We start from the raw sequence: 15,639 nt of genomic DNA, 5'->3' as shown, positions 1-15,639 counted from the left end.
GCGGTCGTGCGATGTGGCTCCCAAACAAAATTGGCGTCCTTTTTTTTCCCCACAAATAGAGCTTTCTTTTGGTGGTATTTGATCACCTCTGCGTTTTTTTTTTTGCGCTATAAACAAAAATAAAGCGAAAACTTTGAAAAAAATTCAATATTTTTTACTTTTTGCTATAATAAATAAATATCTCCAAAAAATGTATACATTTTTTCTTTTTCCTCAGTTTAGGCCGATATGTATTTTTCTATATATTTTTGCGCAGAAGTTATAGGCCCAGATTCACAAAGCACTTACGCCGACGTATAACAAGGTACGCCGACGTAAGTGCCAATGTGCGCCTGCGTATGTGTGCAGCAGAACCACGAACCAACATGCGCCTAAAAACAGGCTACACCCCGCCGACGTAGCTTGCACACGCCGGCGTAGGGTGGGCGCAAATATGGGCTGGACGCATGGTGCCGCTCCCATTGATTAGCCATTCAAACATGCAAATGAGGGAAATACGCTGATTCACGAACGTGCGTGTGCCCGGCGCATGCTACGCGAGGTGCGCGTAAGTTGTACGTCCGGCAAAAAGTTATTCCCCATAAAGGAGGTGCAACCCGGCAACAGACATGCAAAGGTCTGCACCAGGATACACAAGCCGGCATATTGTGCGTTGGACGTGTGTCTGGCTTGGCGTACGTTGTGTTACGGCGTACGCGGTGATCCGACGTAGCTTAGGCAGATGTCCTGGCTTGGTTGTGAGCAGGCGCAGGAGGGTGCTGTGCTTGCGTACATGTCACGGCGCATGCGCAGTTCGTGATACGTACCTGTCTGGCGCTCGGCCCATCATTTGCATGGGGTCACGCCCACTTCCACCTACGCCGACGTGCGCCTTCGAAACCCACGCCATGCTGGCGCAGCGTTGGGAGCACTGGCTTGCTGAAGGCAATGCTTGCCTCTCCGCGCTGCGTTGGTGTGGCATACGGTGTGTGCTCTACGGCGGCGTAATGTGCGCCTTGCTCTCTGTGAATCTGGGCCCTTGTGTCTACAAAATAGGGGATAGTTTTATGGCATTTTTATTAATATTTTTTATTTTTTTTTACTACTAACAGTGGCGATCATTTTTTTTTATTTTTTTTTTATCATGACTGACATTATGGCGGACACATCAGACACTTTTGACACTATTTTGGGACTATTGTCATTGATACAGTGATCAATGCTAGAAAAATGCGCTGATTACTGTATAAATGACACTGGCAGGGAAGGGTTTAACCATTAGGGGGCGATGAAGGGGTTAAGTGTGTCCTAGGGAGTGATTCTAAAGCCGTGTACACACGATCAGTTTGTCCGATGGACTGTTTTCATCGAGCAAACTGATCGTGTGTGCGCCCTATCGGTCTTTTTTACATCGGTGTAAAAAAATAGAAACATGTTTTAAGTTTTTCCTATTGATAAAAAAAAAAAACGATAGGAAATTCCGATCGTCTGTGTGGAACTCCATCGGAGAAAAATCCACGCATGCTCAGAATCAAGTCGACACATGCTCGGAAGAATCGAACTTCAATTTTTTTCGGCTCGTCGTAGTGTTTTATGTCACCGCGTTTTGGCACGGTCGGAATTGTGTGTAGGCAAGACTGATGAAAGTCGGCTTCATCGTAATTCCGACAAAAAAATCCATTGGATTTTACTCCATCAGAAATCCGATCATGTGTACAGGGCATTACTGTGTGGGGGCGTGGCTACCAGTGACACGACAGTGATCGCCGCTCCCGATCACAGGGAACAGAAGATCAGTGTCCTGTCACTAGGCAGAACAGGGAAATGCCTTGTTTACACAGGCATCCCCCCGTTCTGCAGCTCCGTGACAGGATCGCGGGACACCGGCGAACATCGAATCCGTGAGTCCCGTAGTCACACTCACGGAGCTCACGGGGGTGTGGGGGAGGGCGTCCTGGGCTTTGTGGGGGGATATCTGAATGATGGGTGCAGCTACAGGCATCATTCAGATATTGTTTTCACCCGGCGATTCCCTTCACCATAGGAACAATCATAGTGGCTGGTCAGCCGCTTGATCGTTCTTACGGGCGGCGAGAGGGGACATCCCCCCGCCGCCCTCCGGTGCTTCTACCGACTAACCACTGAGATCGGTGAGTCGGAGAACGGACCCGCTGGCCCCGGGTTTGTTCACCATAGAGATTTCCAGCGGACCAGATAGTCGCTGGAGTCTCTATGATCGTTGGAGGCCGGGCGTGATGTCATTACGTCACGCCCGGCCTCTGCATTAAAAAAAACCGGCGCCGTCTCAGCTGGGAAGCGGTGATCGTTTTTTTTTTTTTTTTTATTTCAGGCTTCCCAGCCTAGAGGTGAGATGTGGGGTCTTATTGATCCCAATATCTCACTGTAAAGAGGACCTGTCATGTCATATTCCTATTACAAGGGATGTTTACATTCGTTGCAATAGAAATAAAAGTGATCAAATTTATTATTTTTTTTAACCACTTCCGGACCGCCGCATGTACATTTACGTCGGCAGAATGGCACGGACAGGCACATTGGCGTACATGTACGTCCCTGCCTAGACGTGGGTCAGGGGTCTGATCAGGACCCCCCCCCCCCGGTACATGCGGCGGTTCCCGTGGCTTCAGGAGCGATCCGGGACGACGGTGCGGCTATTCGTTTCTAGCCGCTCCGTCGCGATCACTCCCCGGAGCTGAAGAACGGGGAGAGCCGTATGTAAACACGGCTTCCCCGTGCTTCACTGTGGCGGTTGCATCGATCGAGTGATCCCTTTTATAGGGAGACTCGATCGATGACGTCAGACCTACAGCCACACCCCCCTACAGTTGTAAACACACACTAGGTGAACCCTAACTCCTACAGCGCCCCCTGTGGTTACCTCCCAAACTGCAACTGTCATTTTCACAATAAACAATGCAATTTAAAGGCATTTTTTGCTGTGAAAATGACAATGGTCCCAAAAATGTGTCAAAATTGTCCGAAGTGTCCGCCATAATGTCGCAGTCACGAAAAAAATCGCTGATCGCTGCCATTAGTAGTAAAAAAAAATAAAATAATAAAACGATCCCCTATTTTGTAAACGCTATAAATTTTGCACAAACCTGCACAAAAATTTCAGAATTGGCCTGGTTGGCAAGTGGTTAAATGGCAACACTACTACAAAGGGTTGAATAAAAGCATTTATTGAAAATTGTATGAAACTTAATCACACATGTGATAATTGTTAAAACAATGACAAAAAACAAAAACAAAAGAAAAAAAATTCTTGCACTCATGAATAAATGTTGTACATATTAGTGGTTACTCTCCAATGTCCGAGAACAATCTTTGGTTCCCAACGCGTTTCAGGTTCAAATCAGAGGCGTAACCTGAAAGTTCAGGGTGTCGGTGCAAGAAATCACGAAGGCACCCCCCCCCCCCCAAAAAAAAAATCATGATTATGATACTTTTTTTTTTTTTTAGGGGGGCGGCAACAGCGTTAGTTGAGGGGGTGGCAGTGGTGATGCTGAGGTGGTGGCAGCGGTGGTAATTGAGGGGGATGTGGTAGCGGTGGTACTTGAGGGGGGGTGGCAGTGGTGATGTTGAGGTGGTGGCAGCGGTGGTAATTGAGGGGGATGTGGTAGCGGTGGTACTTGAGGGGGGGTGGCAGTGGTGATGTTGAGGTGGTGGCAGCGGTGGTAATTGAGGGGGATGTGGTAGCGGTGGTACTTGAGGGTTGGTGGCAGTGGTGATGTTAAGGTGGTGGCAGCGGTGGTAATTGAGGGGGATGTGGTAGCGGAGGTACTTGAGGGGGGTGGCAGTGGTGATGTTGAGGTGGTGGCAGCGGTGGTAATTGAGGGGGATGTGGTAGCGGTGGTACTTGAGGGGGGTTGGCAGTGGTGATGTTGAGGTGGTGGCAGCGGTGGTAATTGAGGGGGATGTGGTAGCGGTGGTACTTGAGGGGGGGTGGCAGTGGTGATGTTGAGGTGGTGGCAGCGGTGGTAATTGAGGGGGATGGCAGCAGTGATGTTGAGGGGAAGGCAGCAGTGGTACTTGGGGGGGTGGGAACAGTGGTACGTGGGGGGGGCAGCGGTGGTACGTGGGGGGTATGGCAGCGGTGGTACATGGGGGGGGTGGCAGTGGTGATGTTGAGGTGGTGGCAGCGGTGGTAATTGAGGGGAAGGCAGCAGTGGTACTTGGGGGAATGGCAGCGGTGGTACGTGGGGGGAGCAGCGGTGGTACGTGGGGGGATGGCAGCGGTAGTACGTGGGGGGGCAGCGGCGGTACATGGGGGGGTGGCAGCGGTGGTGTGGGGGTGGTGCAGAGTCTCTCTCAGCCAGTGTTCTCTCCCCTTAGCGGGCGAAAGTCCCCCTCCCAGCGGCGGAACGAACGGCCAGGCGGCACGGCTGCGACGGGCCTCCCGGTAGTCAGCACGGCTATAATGACGGCCCCTCACACTGGCACACGGGTGGTGGCGGCGGCGGGGCCCCCCCTAAAGAAGCGGATCTGCAGGGCCCAGTCGCAAGTGCGACTGTGGCGACCCCGATAATTCCGCCACTGGTTCAAGCCCTTCGTCAGGGGTATTTATATAGGAGAATCTATATTCAGCATAAGATAAATGGTGCAGTATTCCAATTTACATTTTTTCAAGCAGAGACTAAATTGTTGCTGCCAGTGGATGGTTTGGTGTAGACATGTGCACAGCAAAAATTTTCGTTTATTTCTGTTTCGTTTCTGTTCGTTTATCGTGATTCGTAACGAGTCGTAATTTCGTAAGACGTTAGTTATCGTATTCGTACTCTTTAGTATTTTCGTAACACTCTTTTTTCCGTTTCCGTTTTTTTTTGTTAGTTTATTTTTCGTTGAATCGAGATTCGTATTTTCGTTATGTTTTGTATTCTGCTTCGTTCGTATTTTTTGAATGAATTTATTTGTTTATTCGTTTTTACGTTGGTATATTTTTCGTTTTTTTAGATTCGTATTTACATTATATTTACCATCGTGCCGCATTCGTATTTTCGTAGGAAATAGATCTTCGTTGTTTTATCATCATTCGTATTTTCGTGTCTTGTTTCATTCGATTGTAAAAACGTGCTTTAGTAGATCTTAGTGCATTCGTAATTCAGTTAAAATACATTTTACGTTGATTCAACACACTACTCATTGTAATTTTGTAAATCTAACTTGGCTGCGATAGACTACTTGACGGTCTTACTGATACTGACTGATTATTACTTTCGTAAGATTGTTTGAGTAAATTTGTAATCGGGCCTTAATTCGTTATTTTACGCAATGTGTCAGAATTGCTCCGCTAACGCTGCTAATGTGTGTTGTAAATCATTCGTACTTTCGTAAGTACATCGCAGCAAATCTTAACCATTCGAAAATGTCATACTTTACTTTCGTTTTCGATGCGCGGCTTATAGCCTCCGCCCCTGGACTCCATTTTGAGACGGTGTATGAGTGCGTGGTTTGGCGAGGGAGGAACAGAGAGCAGGGCAGAGGTGGGCTTGTCGAATTTCGACTTGTTTTTGTGTGGTGGTTTCACTGGTTTGCTATCTTTTGGGCAATTAAAATCATGTATAGGAGTGAGAATGGACATGTGAGTGTTGAGACTGAGAGTGAGAATGTTGGTGTTAGTCAGTGTGTTGATGTGAGACTTGTTGGTGTGACTGAGAGTGAAGTGGAGGAGAGGTGTGGAGCAGATGAGATGAGTGTGGTGGAGGAGAGGCATGGAGGGGAGAAGAGGCATGGAGGGAAGAGGAGGCGTGGAGGGGAAGAGAGGAGTGGAGTGGAGGACAGGTGTGGAGGAGAGGAGAGGAGTAGAGTCGAGGAGAGGCATGGAGGGGAGAGTAGGCATGGAGGGAAGAGGAGGCATGGAGAGAAGAGGAGGCATGGAGAGAAGAGGAGGCATGGAGGGGAAGAGAGGAGTGGCGTGGAGGAGAGTAGTGGAGTGGAGGAGAGGAGCGTAGTGGAGGAAAGGCGTGGAGGAGAGAGGAGGCGTGAAAGGGAGGAGAGGAGGGTAGTGGAGGAAAGGCGTGGAGGAGAGAAGAGGCGTGAAAGGGAGGAGAGGAGGGTAGTGGAGGAAAGGCATGGAGGGGAGAGGAGGCGGGGAGGGGAGGATTGGTGTGGAGTGAAGCCGAGGCATGGAAGGGAATGTGGAGGTGTAGTGGAGCGGGAGCATGGCAAAGAAAGGAGACATGTGGCCCCTCCTATGTCAGATAGTGCGGACTCAGATGTGCAGCAGAACAAGCGAACCAAGAGACAGAAATCAAGGGGACCCATATATACCAAAGAGGAGAATGCTGCATTGGTTGCTGCAGTATCAAAAGAAAAAGTGACACTCTTCTGCCAATCCGTGCCAGCATCTGAGAAGTCAGCAGCCTGGGAACGAGTCCGGGACTCCGTGAATGCGGTCTCCAAGTTTCACAGGCCCACCAATGGCGTCAGACACAGGTAATTAATATTAAAATATTCTTTCACTCTTGTGTAAAAAATACACAGTTTTGTAGTCAATAACAAAAAAGTAACAGTTCAACGTAACCAAAAAATTTATTTGTCACAGCCACATGCTGAACAGTATACATATAACCATCACAATGTGAAAAGAAATGTGGTTTTCAAAAAACATTAATCTAAGTATTTGTTTTTTTATTAATGTAATTGTAATGTTTATGTACATTTGCAGGTTCTATGATTGTCGGGCAACGGTTACAAAGAAGATGCAGAGGCTTCGACTAGGACAAAACCGAGGAAAGCCTATCAAGTTGCGAGAGTGGGAGGCGGAGCTAAGAGATGTCCTTCTGGCAGAGGATGTCCCTGGATTCAGCAGCAGGGGTCAAAATCATAGAGCTGGTGGTGAGGAAAATTAAATATATCATTATAATTTATATATATTGCAGTTATAATATATTTGTAAAGCTATCTTATTGTTTATGATGACTACACATGTATGACTTTTATTTTTATTTTTTTACATTCATGTTTTCCAGATCAAGAAACATCATCCTTGGAAGGATCAGCTCCAACTCCAAGTACATCCTATCAACAACATTCTGGTGGTGAGTACCCAACACAAAGGATATCTAATGAACTGCTATTTACTACTTGGACCAAGTCACTGTGCCATGCAGACCGTCACAGTTGAGACAATTAGGTGCCGTTTCTGTCTCCCTGGCTACTCAGCTTTCACTATCACAGTCGAGAGCAGAAGGCTCGTTATGCACAGTGAGCCGAAAAAATAGCAATGCAAAATAGTGGGCAGCAATAGAGCAGCTGAAGAGAACTTTTTAAAATTAACCAGCAGGTGATTGGTTGGTTGCTATGCGGCCCTAACAAACAACATTATGCTGGATAACTTCAGCAACTTCTGCTCCACCCACTATAGTATTTATTGTGTCTACGGTTCTGTGTGCCCAAGCAAGGTAGCAAGGTCAGAGCTGTGGATGCTGAATTGTGACGGGGGCAGAGCTGCGTGGGGCTGTTAGGTGAAGGTGGGTCAAGTTGCAGGGTGGGACAGAGAACACAGCTGTTCACATGTGCTGTGAAGGTGGGTGAAATTTACCACTGTGAAGGGGGTTCAGATCAGAACATAATTGTGAAGGGGAAACTGTCATGTGAAGGTTCTGATCAGGTTCTGAAGGTTCTGAAGGTTACATCAGCTTCTGAGGAAGCTGATGTAAGAAATGTGATTTTTAAATCAAAAGGTGGGTATAGTAGTAGTATGTATGCACCCTTCCAAATTCAAACTTGCCTGCTTTCATTTTGTGACTAGATTTTGAGGGATGCCGAGAAAGGGGTGAGAGCTCCGCCAACAGCATAGTTTGAAAGGGAGTCCTTCTCTCATCGATCACAGGGGGGGAAGAGAGAGGAGAACACATCGATAACAGCTTTGATTTGACATTGCCGTGTTCCCCGCCGCTTGCTGCCACATACATCCCCTCCTCCGGGACTTTTATCCTGTCCAATCCCAGGACGGGCGATCTGTAAATTAAAGTTTCCTGGCCATGGGGCAGGGCTGTTTAGTAGCGGGAAAACATCAATTGAAATGAAAGCGTTTATCGCTCTTTACCTGCAGCACATGTAGGCTGCATGGTGGGCACAGGGTGCATTGGTGGGCACAGGCTACATAGGTGGGCACAGGCAGGCTTCATTGGTGGTTTTGGATAAAGTTGGTGTTAATATTTTTTTTTAATATTTTATTCTGCATAAAACAATTTTGTGTCATTTAATGAGATAATTTATGAGGGCGTGTTTAGGGGTTGAATTAGGGGTGGGGCAAGCTAAGGGTTGGGTGTGGCAACTAACTGTTGGCTAGTAACCCTTGAGGCCTGGCTAGTAGCTAATTTAGCCCTGGTACTATGTATATGGGGGTTGTAGTAAATGATATGTAGATACTTGATAGCATATTTTACATATATTTTGTTAATCTTAAAAATTGCCAGAAATGTAACATCTGTTTTAACACATCAGCAACTTCTGATTATATTTTACATTTCCTCAGTCCATTTTTGGTTGAATATTTGATTTCATAGTAGAAAATATTGTAGTTATACGACATATCTCAGGCAAAAATTGTAAATACAGCTGTTGACTTTTTCATGAACATTACCTTGACTCTTCACTCTTTCTTCCGTCTTTAACAGAAAGCTGCATTCAAGACCCTCCAGCATCGGCTTCTGGCAGGACCATTGCTCCTCCTCAGGGTAAGTGCATGATCTGGGAAGAAACAGGACACAGCACTAACTCCATTATCATCATGTACCCTATTTACACATAGGCATTTTCATGTAATACACCTAAAAGTTCAATTTAAAAATTCGTACAAAAATGACACCTCATACCTTTAGAACGTGAAAGTGAAAGGGACACTGTGATTTGAAGGGGGATTGATATATCAAGGAGGATTGCGCAAACTGTGGAAATAAATGAGAGTGGCTGTGATGTCAGAGATTCATTCCTATCACAAAGATTTTTTGCTGAACTCCACCGTGTTGAAATTTTTTTTCTGCCTTTGGTTCTTTTAATGATTTTGAATTTAGTAGCCCTTATTGAAAGGTGTTCAACAGCTCTTTTGCGCTTTTTTTTTAAACTACCGTTAAGCCTATAATATCTATACATAATATCTCTATAACCTGTATGGTTTAGAAGATATTCGCCCTGCAAACCTAGCACGGCACACTAAATTACTTACAAGGTTATTAGCTCATAATGAGCTAGTATGCTGTGCATACTAGCTCATTATGCCTTTGCTTTACAGGTATTTTTTTATCTTTTAGTGGGTATAAAAGCGCTACAAAGGTTTTTGCAGTAGGATATCAAAAATACTACGATAATAAATTTAGAAGACATATGCCCTTTTTACCTGCAACCTACTGGGACCCTTTAAGAACTTTATCTTCAACATTATCTTCACTCTTTCTTCCGTCTTTAACAGAAAGCTTTTCAGGAGTTAAATGTGCGTGTCATATGCTGATAAATATGTTATCTAATAAAGAAAAAAGATTTTCTGTTTAAGGCATTTTCTGTTTCTGCAATTTTTATATTGTATTTATTTACTTCTATAAAGGTTATTTTATTAAATAACCTTTTAAATTTTTTTAACTTTAGGATATAAATGCAATGTGTAGATTTACCTAAATAAGTTTAAATTGATTTTTTGTTTTCTCTCAATCATTAATACAACTTATCCCCCCTCCCCAACTCAATCTTTCATTTGCTCCATTATTCAATATTACTACTACATAAAAGTCTAATCTGAATAAATTCATTACTATGAACGCTTTCATCATTCATCAAACTTTGCCTATCTTATCTATTTCAGATCAGCAATACCACCCTGAGAGGAGAGTACAGTGCAGCCCGCACTCTCCTGTTCTTCTTTTGGAGAGGCTGGAGATTCAGCCAGAGATTACCCCTATCATTCCCCAGACTCCTGATTTCTCCCCCGGCCCAGAGGAGGAGCACAGAGGACAAGGTTCATTCATTCAGCCACCCCATGCCCTGATGCCACCTACTGCTGTACCGCCTTTCCCAACTGTGCAGGAGATCATTCTGAGGGAGCTTATAGAATTAAGGTGTGACAACCGAAAACTACAACGAAAGGTCAAAAGGCTTACCCGGCTTACCCATCAGTTGAGCAGGCAGCAAACTGAGAGTTTTGAAATAATTTTGGCCCGGGCAAGCCAACAACACAATTAGGCATTGGACAGAGTATATTTTGTTTACTTGAAGATATTTCCAGACACATTGCTCCAATGCCTGGGAGCTACGATGAACATATAACCAACAAAGACGTTTTGAAAAATGAAGGCTAGACCTTCCTCTGCCCATCTCATCGCAAATTATTATGCAGAATCGATCTTTTTACTGTTCCTTGATTTTGGTAGAAACGTTTTCTTATGCTGCCAAGTTACACCTACCCAGCATGTGTGTTTGTAATTTCTATGAAAATATTTTTTTTTTTGTGAATATAAAACTATTTTTGGTCTAATATTATTATTATTATTATTATTTATTTATATACATCATCACATTATCTGCTAAATTATTATGTATTCATTTCCCACACACAATAGTATTTTATTCCGAACTTCAAACTCTAAGGGCCAGATTCACAGAGTAGATACGACGGCGTATCTGCTGATTCGCCGTTGTATCTGTTGTTCTATCTATGCTATAGATAGCCATAAGATCCGACAGCTGTAATTGTTTTACACTGTCGGATCTTAAGATGCAATACCGCGGCCGCCGCTGGGGGGGAGTTTGCGTCGTAAACCAGCGCCGGGTATGCAAATTAGGAGTTACGGCGATCGACGGCGGTTTTTCGCGTTACATAGTTACATAGTTACATAGTTAGTCAGGTTGAAAAAAGACACAAGTCCATCCAGTTCAACCACAAAAAATAAAAAAACAAAAATAAAAAACACAGTAAAATCCTATACACCCAACTCCATTCCCACAGTTTCACGTCGCAAAGTTAGTCTTTTTTTTTTGGTGCCCTAACTTTAGTCAGCAAGCGTATTGCTGTCTAAAAGTATGGCCGTCGTTCCCGAGTTGAAATTTTAAAAATAACGTCGTTTGCGTAAGCCGTCCAGTAATACGGAATTACGCTACGCGCGTCGCCGTTCGAAAAAATTACGTCACGGCGCGCAATGCACGACGGGAGTTCGGAAACGGAGCATGCGCGGTAGGTCCGGCGCGGGAGCGCGCCTAATTTAAATGGCACACGCCCATTTAAATTGTCCCGCCTTGCGCCGGAGGCCGCCGGCGTAGGTTTGCATCGCAAGTGCAAGTACTTGCGATGAAAAATTGCGGCGGTGTAACGTAGATGATACGTTACGCCGCCGCTCTTCTATGTGAATCTGGCCCACACAGTCTACCTTAAACTATTCATTTATATTTTAATGTTTCCCCACTGTTAGTGGACACTGGACAGTAAAACAACACAGGAAGCAGGGGGGGGGGGGATACTAACAGCAGTGGGAGTGTGGATACTGGAATAAGATAGCCAGGGTGAAAAATTATAGACCGAGGGGCTAGGGAGGTAGCGGAGGACAATATAAGTAGACATTAGGGAAAAACATGTATCCCACTATCACATCTTGTAAAGACACGTGGAGGCATTTTGCAATTTTGTATCTTCAAATGGTATGCAGCAGAGCTGAGTTAGGCAGAGAATGTACCCGATCGGCAGGGATGGACTGGGACAAAAATTTGGCCCTGGACTTCATCCAGACTGGCCCACTTTGACAGGACAACTCCCGCAACCCCCCCCCCCCGGCCACCCAAGCCCCCTCTCCCCCTTCACTAGCCCCTAGCCGTTCTACTTTATTAGGCAGTACCACTGGGGAAGCTAGACATTATTTCACCCGGGGCAAAGAATCAGTTTGGTGCCCCCCCCCTTATGGGACAAGATTAGGCAGAAGTGAGAAACTCCCAGGCCATAGCTGTTAAATCAGCTGTCCGTCCCCTCCCCCATGCTCCTCTGTCGTCCCCCCTTGCTCCTCTGGTCCTCCCTCTGCTTCTTTGTTCCCCCCCAGGTGAGCGCTGTGGGTAGGGAGAGACAGAGGAGCTGAGGGGGGCGGCGGTCTGCTGTCACTGAAGCCGGCCCACTGAGCCATCGGTCCACCGGGAAACTCCCTGTAGTCCCAATGGCCAGTCCATCCCTGCCGATCGGTAAACTAATGAGAAAATATCTGCTTTCGCTGCAATGGAATTTTAATCACTATTCCAAAAGATAATACAGTTCCCAGTCTCCCTGTTCTTACCTTGCATGGAGCTGAGCAGCATTCAGATCCCTGGTGGTCAGAATGGAATCAAAATACCAGGGCCAAGATAAAGCATGAGTTTAGATTTGTAGCTCTGGGAAGTGTGGAGGTGATACACTGACAATGGCATAGAAGAAATTATTTCGATGTCAAAAAACCTAAAATAAGTAACACAACTGTATTCCATATATACATCAAAATAACATTTTTGCACATTATGCATTCCATGACACACACCAATATACTTACTCACACCCACTTAAAATATACATATACACAGTGACACACACTGACCCATAAAGACGACACACACTTTAACTGACAGACACACTGGCCAATAAATGAAGTGCCTTGTAAACAAAGCCAGACTGACCCAGACACTTAATCACAGAAAAACACAGACATACTCACATTGACCCTTAAACACACAGACTAACCCCATACTCACTCACACACAATGACAAATAAATGTGATTTATTTAAAAAAAAAAGTCATACAAGTATATCATTATAACATCCTAAGTGGGGTTTACTCTTAGTCTTAATACTTACTATGAAGTGCTGAAAAAACCTCATGTGTTTTTCTATTTGCTTCCTCCTCATCCACATCCAGGTCCAATGTTAGGCATGCATGTGAGACATGACGTCAGTAAATTGCAACTGCAAAAAAAGAGAGAGGGATATAAATTAGAAGAAATAATTAATGGAATGATGGAAGGTGAGTAGGGGAAAATTGATAAGCCACTCACGTGTTTAAGGGTGCCACAGGCAACATACTTAACCAGGATTAAATCCATAGTGTGGTGAGATGTCTTCCAAACGTGAACTGTAATATTTCTTCTTTGAGGGCAGGTGGCAGCAGTCTGCACTGCAGCAAGAGCACAGTAGGAGGAGAGCCCCAGTGTTTGTGGGAGTATTGCGAGCCGTGGAATTGTGGAGTAGGTTTCTTTATGGAATGGTAGCTTTTTTTTTTTGTGGCTTAATTTCAGAGCCAAGGAGTCAAAACATTACTCCAAAAACGAATGAAAAATAAACAAACTAACCCCAGCTTGGGTTGATAAAATTCTTGCAAACGGTGGTAGTAGATATTGGATTTGTGAATGTAAACAAAAACTATTATTATTTATTAATTATTATTATTATTATTATTATTATTATTATTATTATTATTACCCTTATGCATAGATCTACTTCAATTCAAACGTTTGCAAGTTGTAAGATGTGATGGGAAATAATAAAATCAACAAAAACAAACATAGTGCATGTCAGGATTCAAAATAGATATATCAACAGAAATGAATAAATATATAGTACTTTTAGCTACCTGGAAGACTATATTAATGCTTACCTGTATGTAGGTGCTTGAAATACCTCCATTCATGGTTTAGGGGATAATTTAGAACGATCGTGCATTTTCTTAAGGTGGTCATGCCAGGACTGGCAGACCTGCGTGCATAGCATAGAAGCTGATTATGTAATACTCACCTGCGATCAAAGCCCCCGCTGCAGTGGCCGACACATCATCGGGCAGCAGCATGTAGGCCCGGAGTTACTTCGGGGTTTTGCGCTGTGATTGCCCAGAGACGCTAAACCTGCACGTTTAACAGCGGGATTACATGTCGCCAGCCGTTGTGTCGGCCACCGCAGCGAGGTTTTCGCCGATCAGTGGTATTACATAATGAGCTAGTATGCTATGCATACTAGCTCATTATGATATAGTATGCAGGTATTTGCCTTTGTCTTGCACGTATTTTATTTTTGTATTTTATTTAAAGTGGGCTTGCAACCACATTATTAAATATTTGTATTTCAAAAGCTAAAATCTCAAAGTTAGAGATTGAGAGCCTAACAAGCTAGGATCACCCTTACAGTATAAACTCTTTTTTCATGTTTACAACCTCTGAATTATTTGGGGGGGGGGCCTGGGGTCAGGAAATTATAAAAAAAAATAGTAAATAAAATGTTGAGGTAATCAATGTTGCCCACCCAACAAAAAATAAATCTTTGAATTATATAGACTGTGGCTGATCACAGCTTCTCATGCTTGCTGTATCTACATTGTGATTGATACTTTATCGTATATTGTATTCATGTAACATTACTTTTGGTACATACAGTATATCATGACATGCACTATATTTGGTTTTGTTGTATTTATTTTTTGGCATCGCCATCTATACTTGGAACAGGTAAATTATTAACAATATCTTTATCGATTTGATAAACATAAGAACTTAAGAAGTAGTATAATTAGAATTATTCTGTTGTAAAGCTTAGTTCTGGGTAGCCCAGCTTTGGAAGATTGACTTTCAGAAATGCCATCTGCTCCATCAGCTGTGGGGCCAGCTGGGACCTCTGTGGGCACAGAATATTTCCTGTGATAGAAAATACACGCTCACTTTGCACAGAGGTCGGGGGGCAAGAAAGTAGCTCTTGTGCCACCACAGAAAGAGCAGGCCAAATACCCCTTTTCTCATCCCAATACTCTAATGGATCTGTAGTGGAGGCCAAATGGGGTTCAGACAAGTATAATTTAACATGATCTGACACAATGCTTCTTTTCATGGTGGGCATTTTTGTGGGTCCAACTAAAGTATGTAATGCCAAACTCCAAACGTCAGGTCTTCTAGTGGAATGCTCAGCAGTGGTTGTACTAATAACAGTAGGTGATGGTGGCACAATGTCACTATCAGGCTCCTCCTGATCTTCTTCCTCTTCACCCTCTGCCGGCCTAAACAATTTTCGGTGACTGTCAAAAACCCTCTGAATTAATAGATCCCTATAGGTGGTAAGGGAACTCTGAATTATTGCCATTTTTCCTTTAATGCGTGGATCGCACATAGAGGCAAGCATTAGCTCAGGGCATGCCTCTATGAGCTCGTTCATCCTTCTATTCAATTGTCCCCTCAGTCTCTTTATAATTGCAGCTACATCTTGAACTATGCCGCCAGGCAAGGGCTCGCTTTTGTTTAGAAAGCCATCCATCTTAGTGATAAGATAGATGTAGAGAGGGATTACTTGAGCCAGACTTGCATTCTCTAGGCTCAATTTTTCTGTTACATCTCGGAAGTGGCTAAGCACAGCCACCACCTGACTAATTATTTTCCACTCCTCCCTGCTTATTGGCCTTGCTACACCAATAACATGTTCATTTGACATGGCGTGTATTGGCTTTTGCTGTTCCATGATACGTTCGAGCATCTCCAAAGTGGAGTTCCAACGGGTGGCTACATCTACCTTCAAGCGGTGCTGTGGAACGCAAGCCTTACTCTGCTCAAGTCTGAGTATGTGACTGTCTTTCACACTACGATGAAAATGGGCTGCTATTTTTCTACAACTGTCTAAGATAGCAGACAATTTTGATGTTTCACTTTCATCGTCCAAAGCAGAC

The 15,639-nt window shown here is 44.3% G+C and overlaps 1 protein-coding gene and 1 long non-coding RNA gene across 5 annotated transcripts; one reads left to right on the top strand and one right to left on the bottom strand.

Moving 5' to 3' along the window:
* Nucleotides 1-6,048: 6,048 nt before the first annotated feature.
* Nucleotides 6,049-10,471, top strand: LOC120924633. The gene is made up of 5 exons (XM_040335633.1): nucleotides 6,049-6,435; nucleotides 6,668-6,837; nucleotides 6,972-7,040; nucleotides 8,625-8,684; nucleotides 9,803-10,471. Exons 1-5 carry the CDS (start codon nucleotides 6,194-6,196, stop codon nucleotides 10,177-10,179), a joined length of 918 nt encoding a protein of 305 aa, XP_040191567.1. The 5' UTR covers nucleotides 6,049-6,193; the 3' UTR covers nucleotides 10,180-10,471.
* Nucleotides 6,507-13,327, bottom strand: LOC120924634. 4 transcript variants are annotated; one of them, XR_005746390.1, is made up of 7 exons: nucleotides 12,998-13,327; nucleotides 12,801-12,908; nucleotides 12,249-12,406; nucleotides 9,344-9,466; nucleotides 8,823-8,894; nucleotides 8,591-8,697; nucleotides 6,507-6,831 (listed from the first exon to the last, which is right to left on the bottom strand). It is a non-coding gene; the product is annotated as an uncharacterized LOC120924634 (long non-coding RNA). The 4 variants fall into 4 exon arrangements; XR_005746388.1 differs by having other exon boundaries at nucleotides 12,801-13,327; XR_005746389.1 differs by lacking the exon at nucleotides 8,823-8,894 and having other exon boundaries at nucleotides 12,801-13,327.
* Nucleotides 13,328-15,639: the final 2,312 nt, after the last annotated feature.

This window comes from Rana temporaria, chromosome 1, assembly GCF_905171775.1.
Source record: "Rana temporaria chromosome 1, aRanTem1.1, whole genome shotgun sequence".
NCBI lineage: Eukaryota > Metazoa > Chordata > Amphibia > Anura > Ranidae > Rana > Rana temporaria.
Note: the sequence above shows the minus strand (reverse complement) of the source record. Positions and strands in the feature narration are given on the sequence as shown.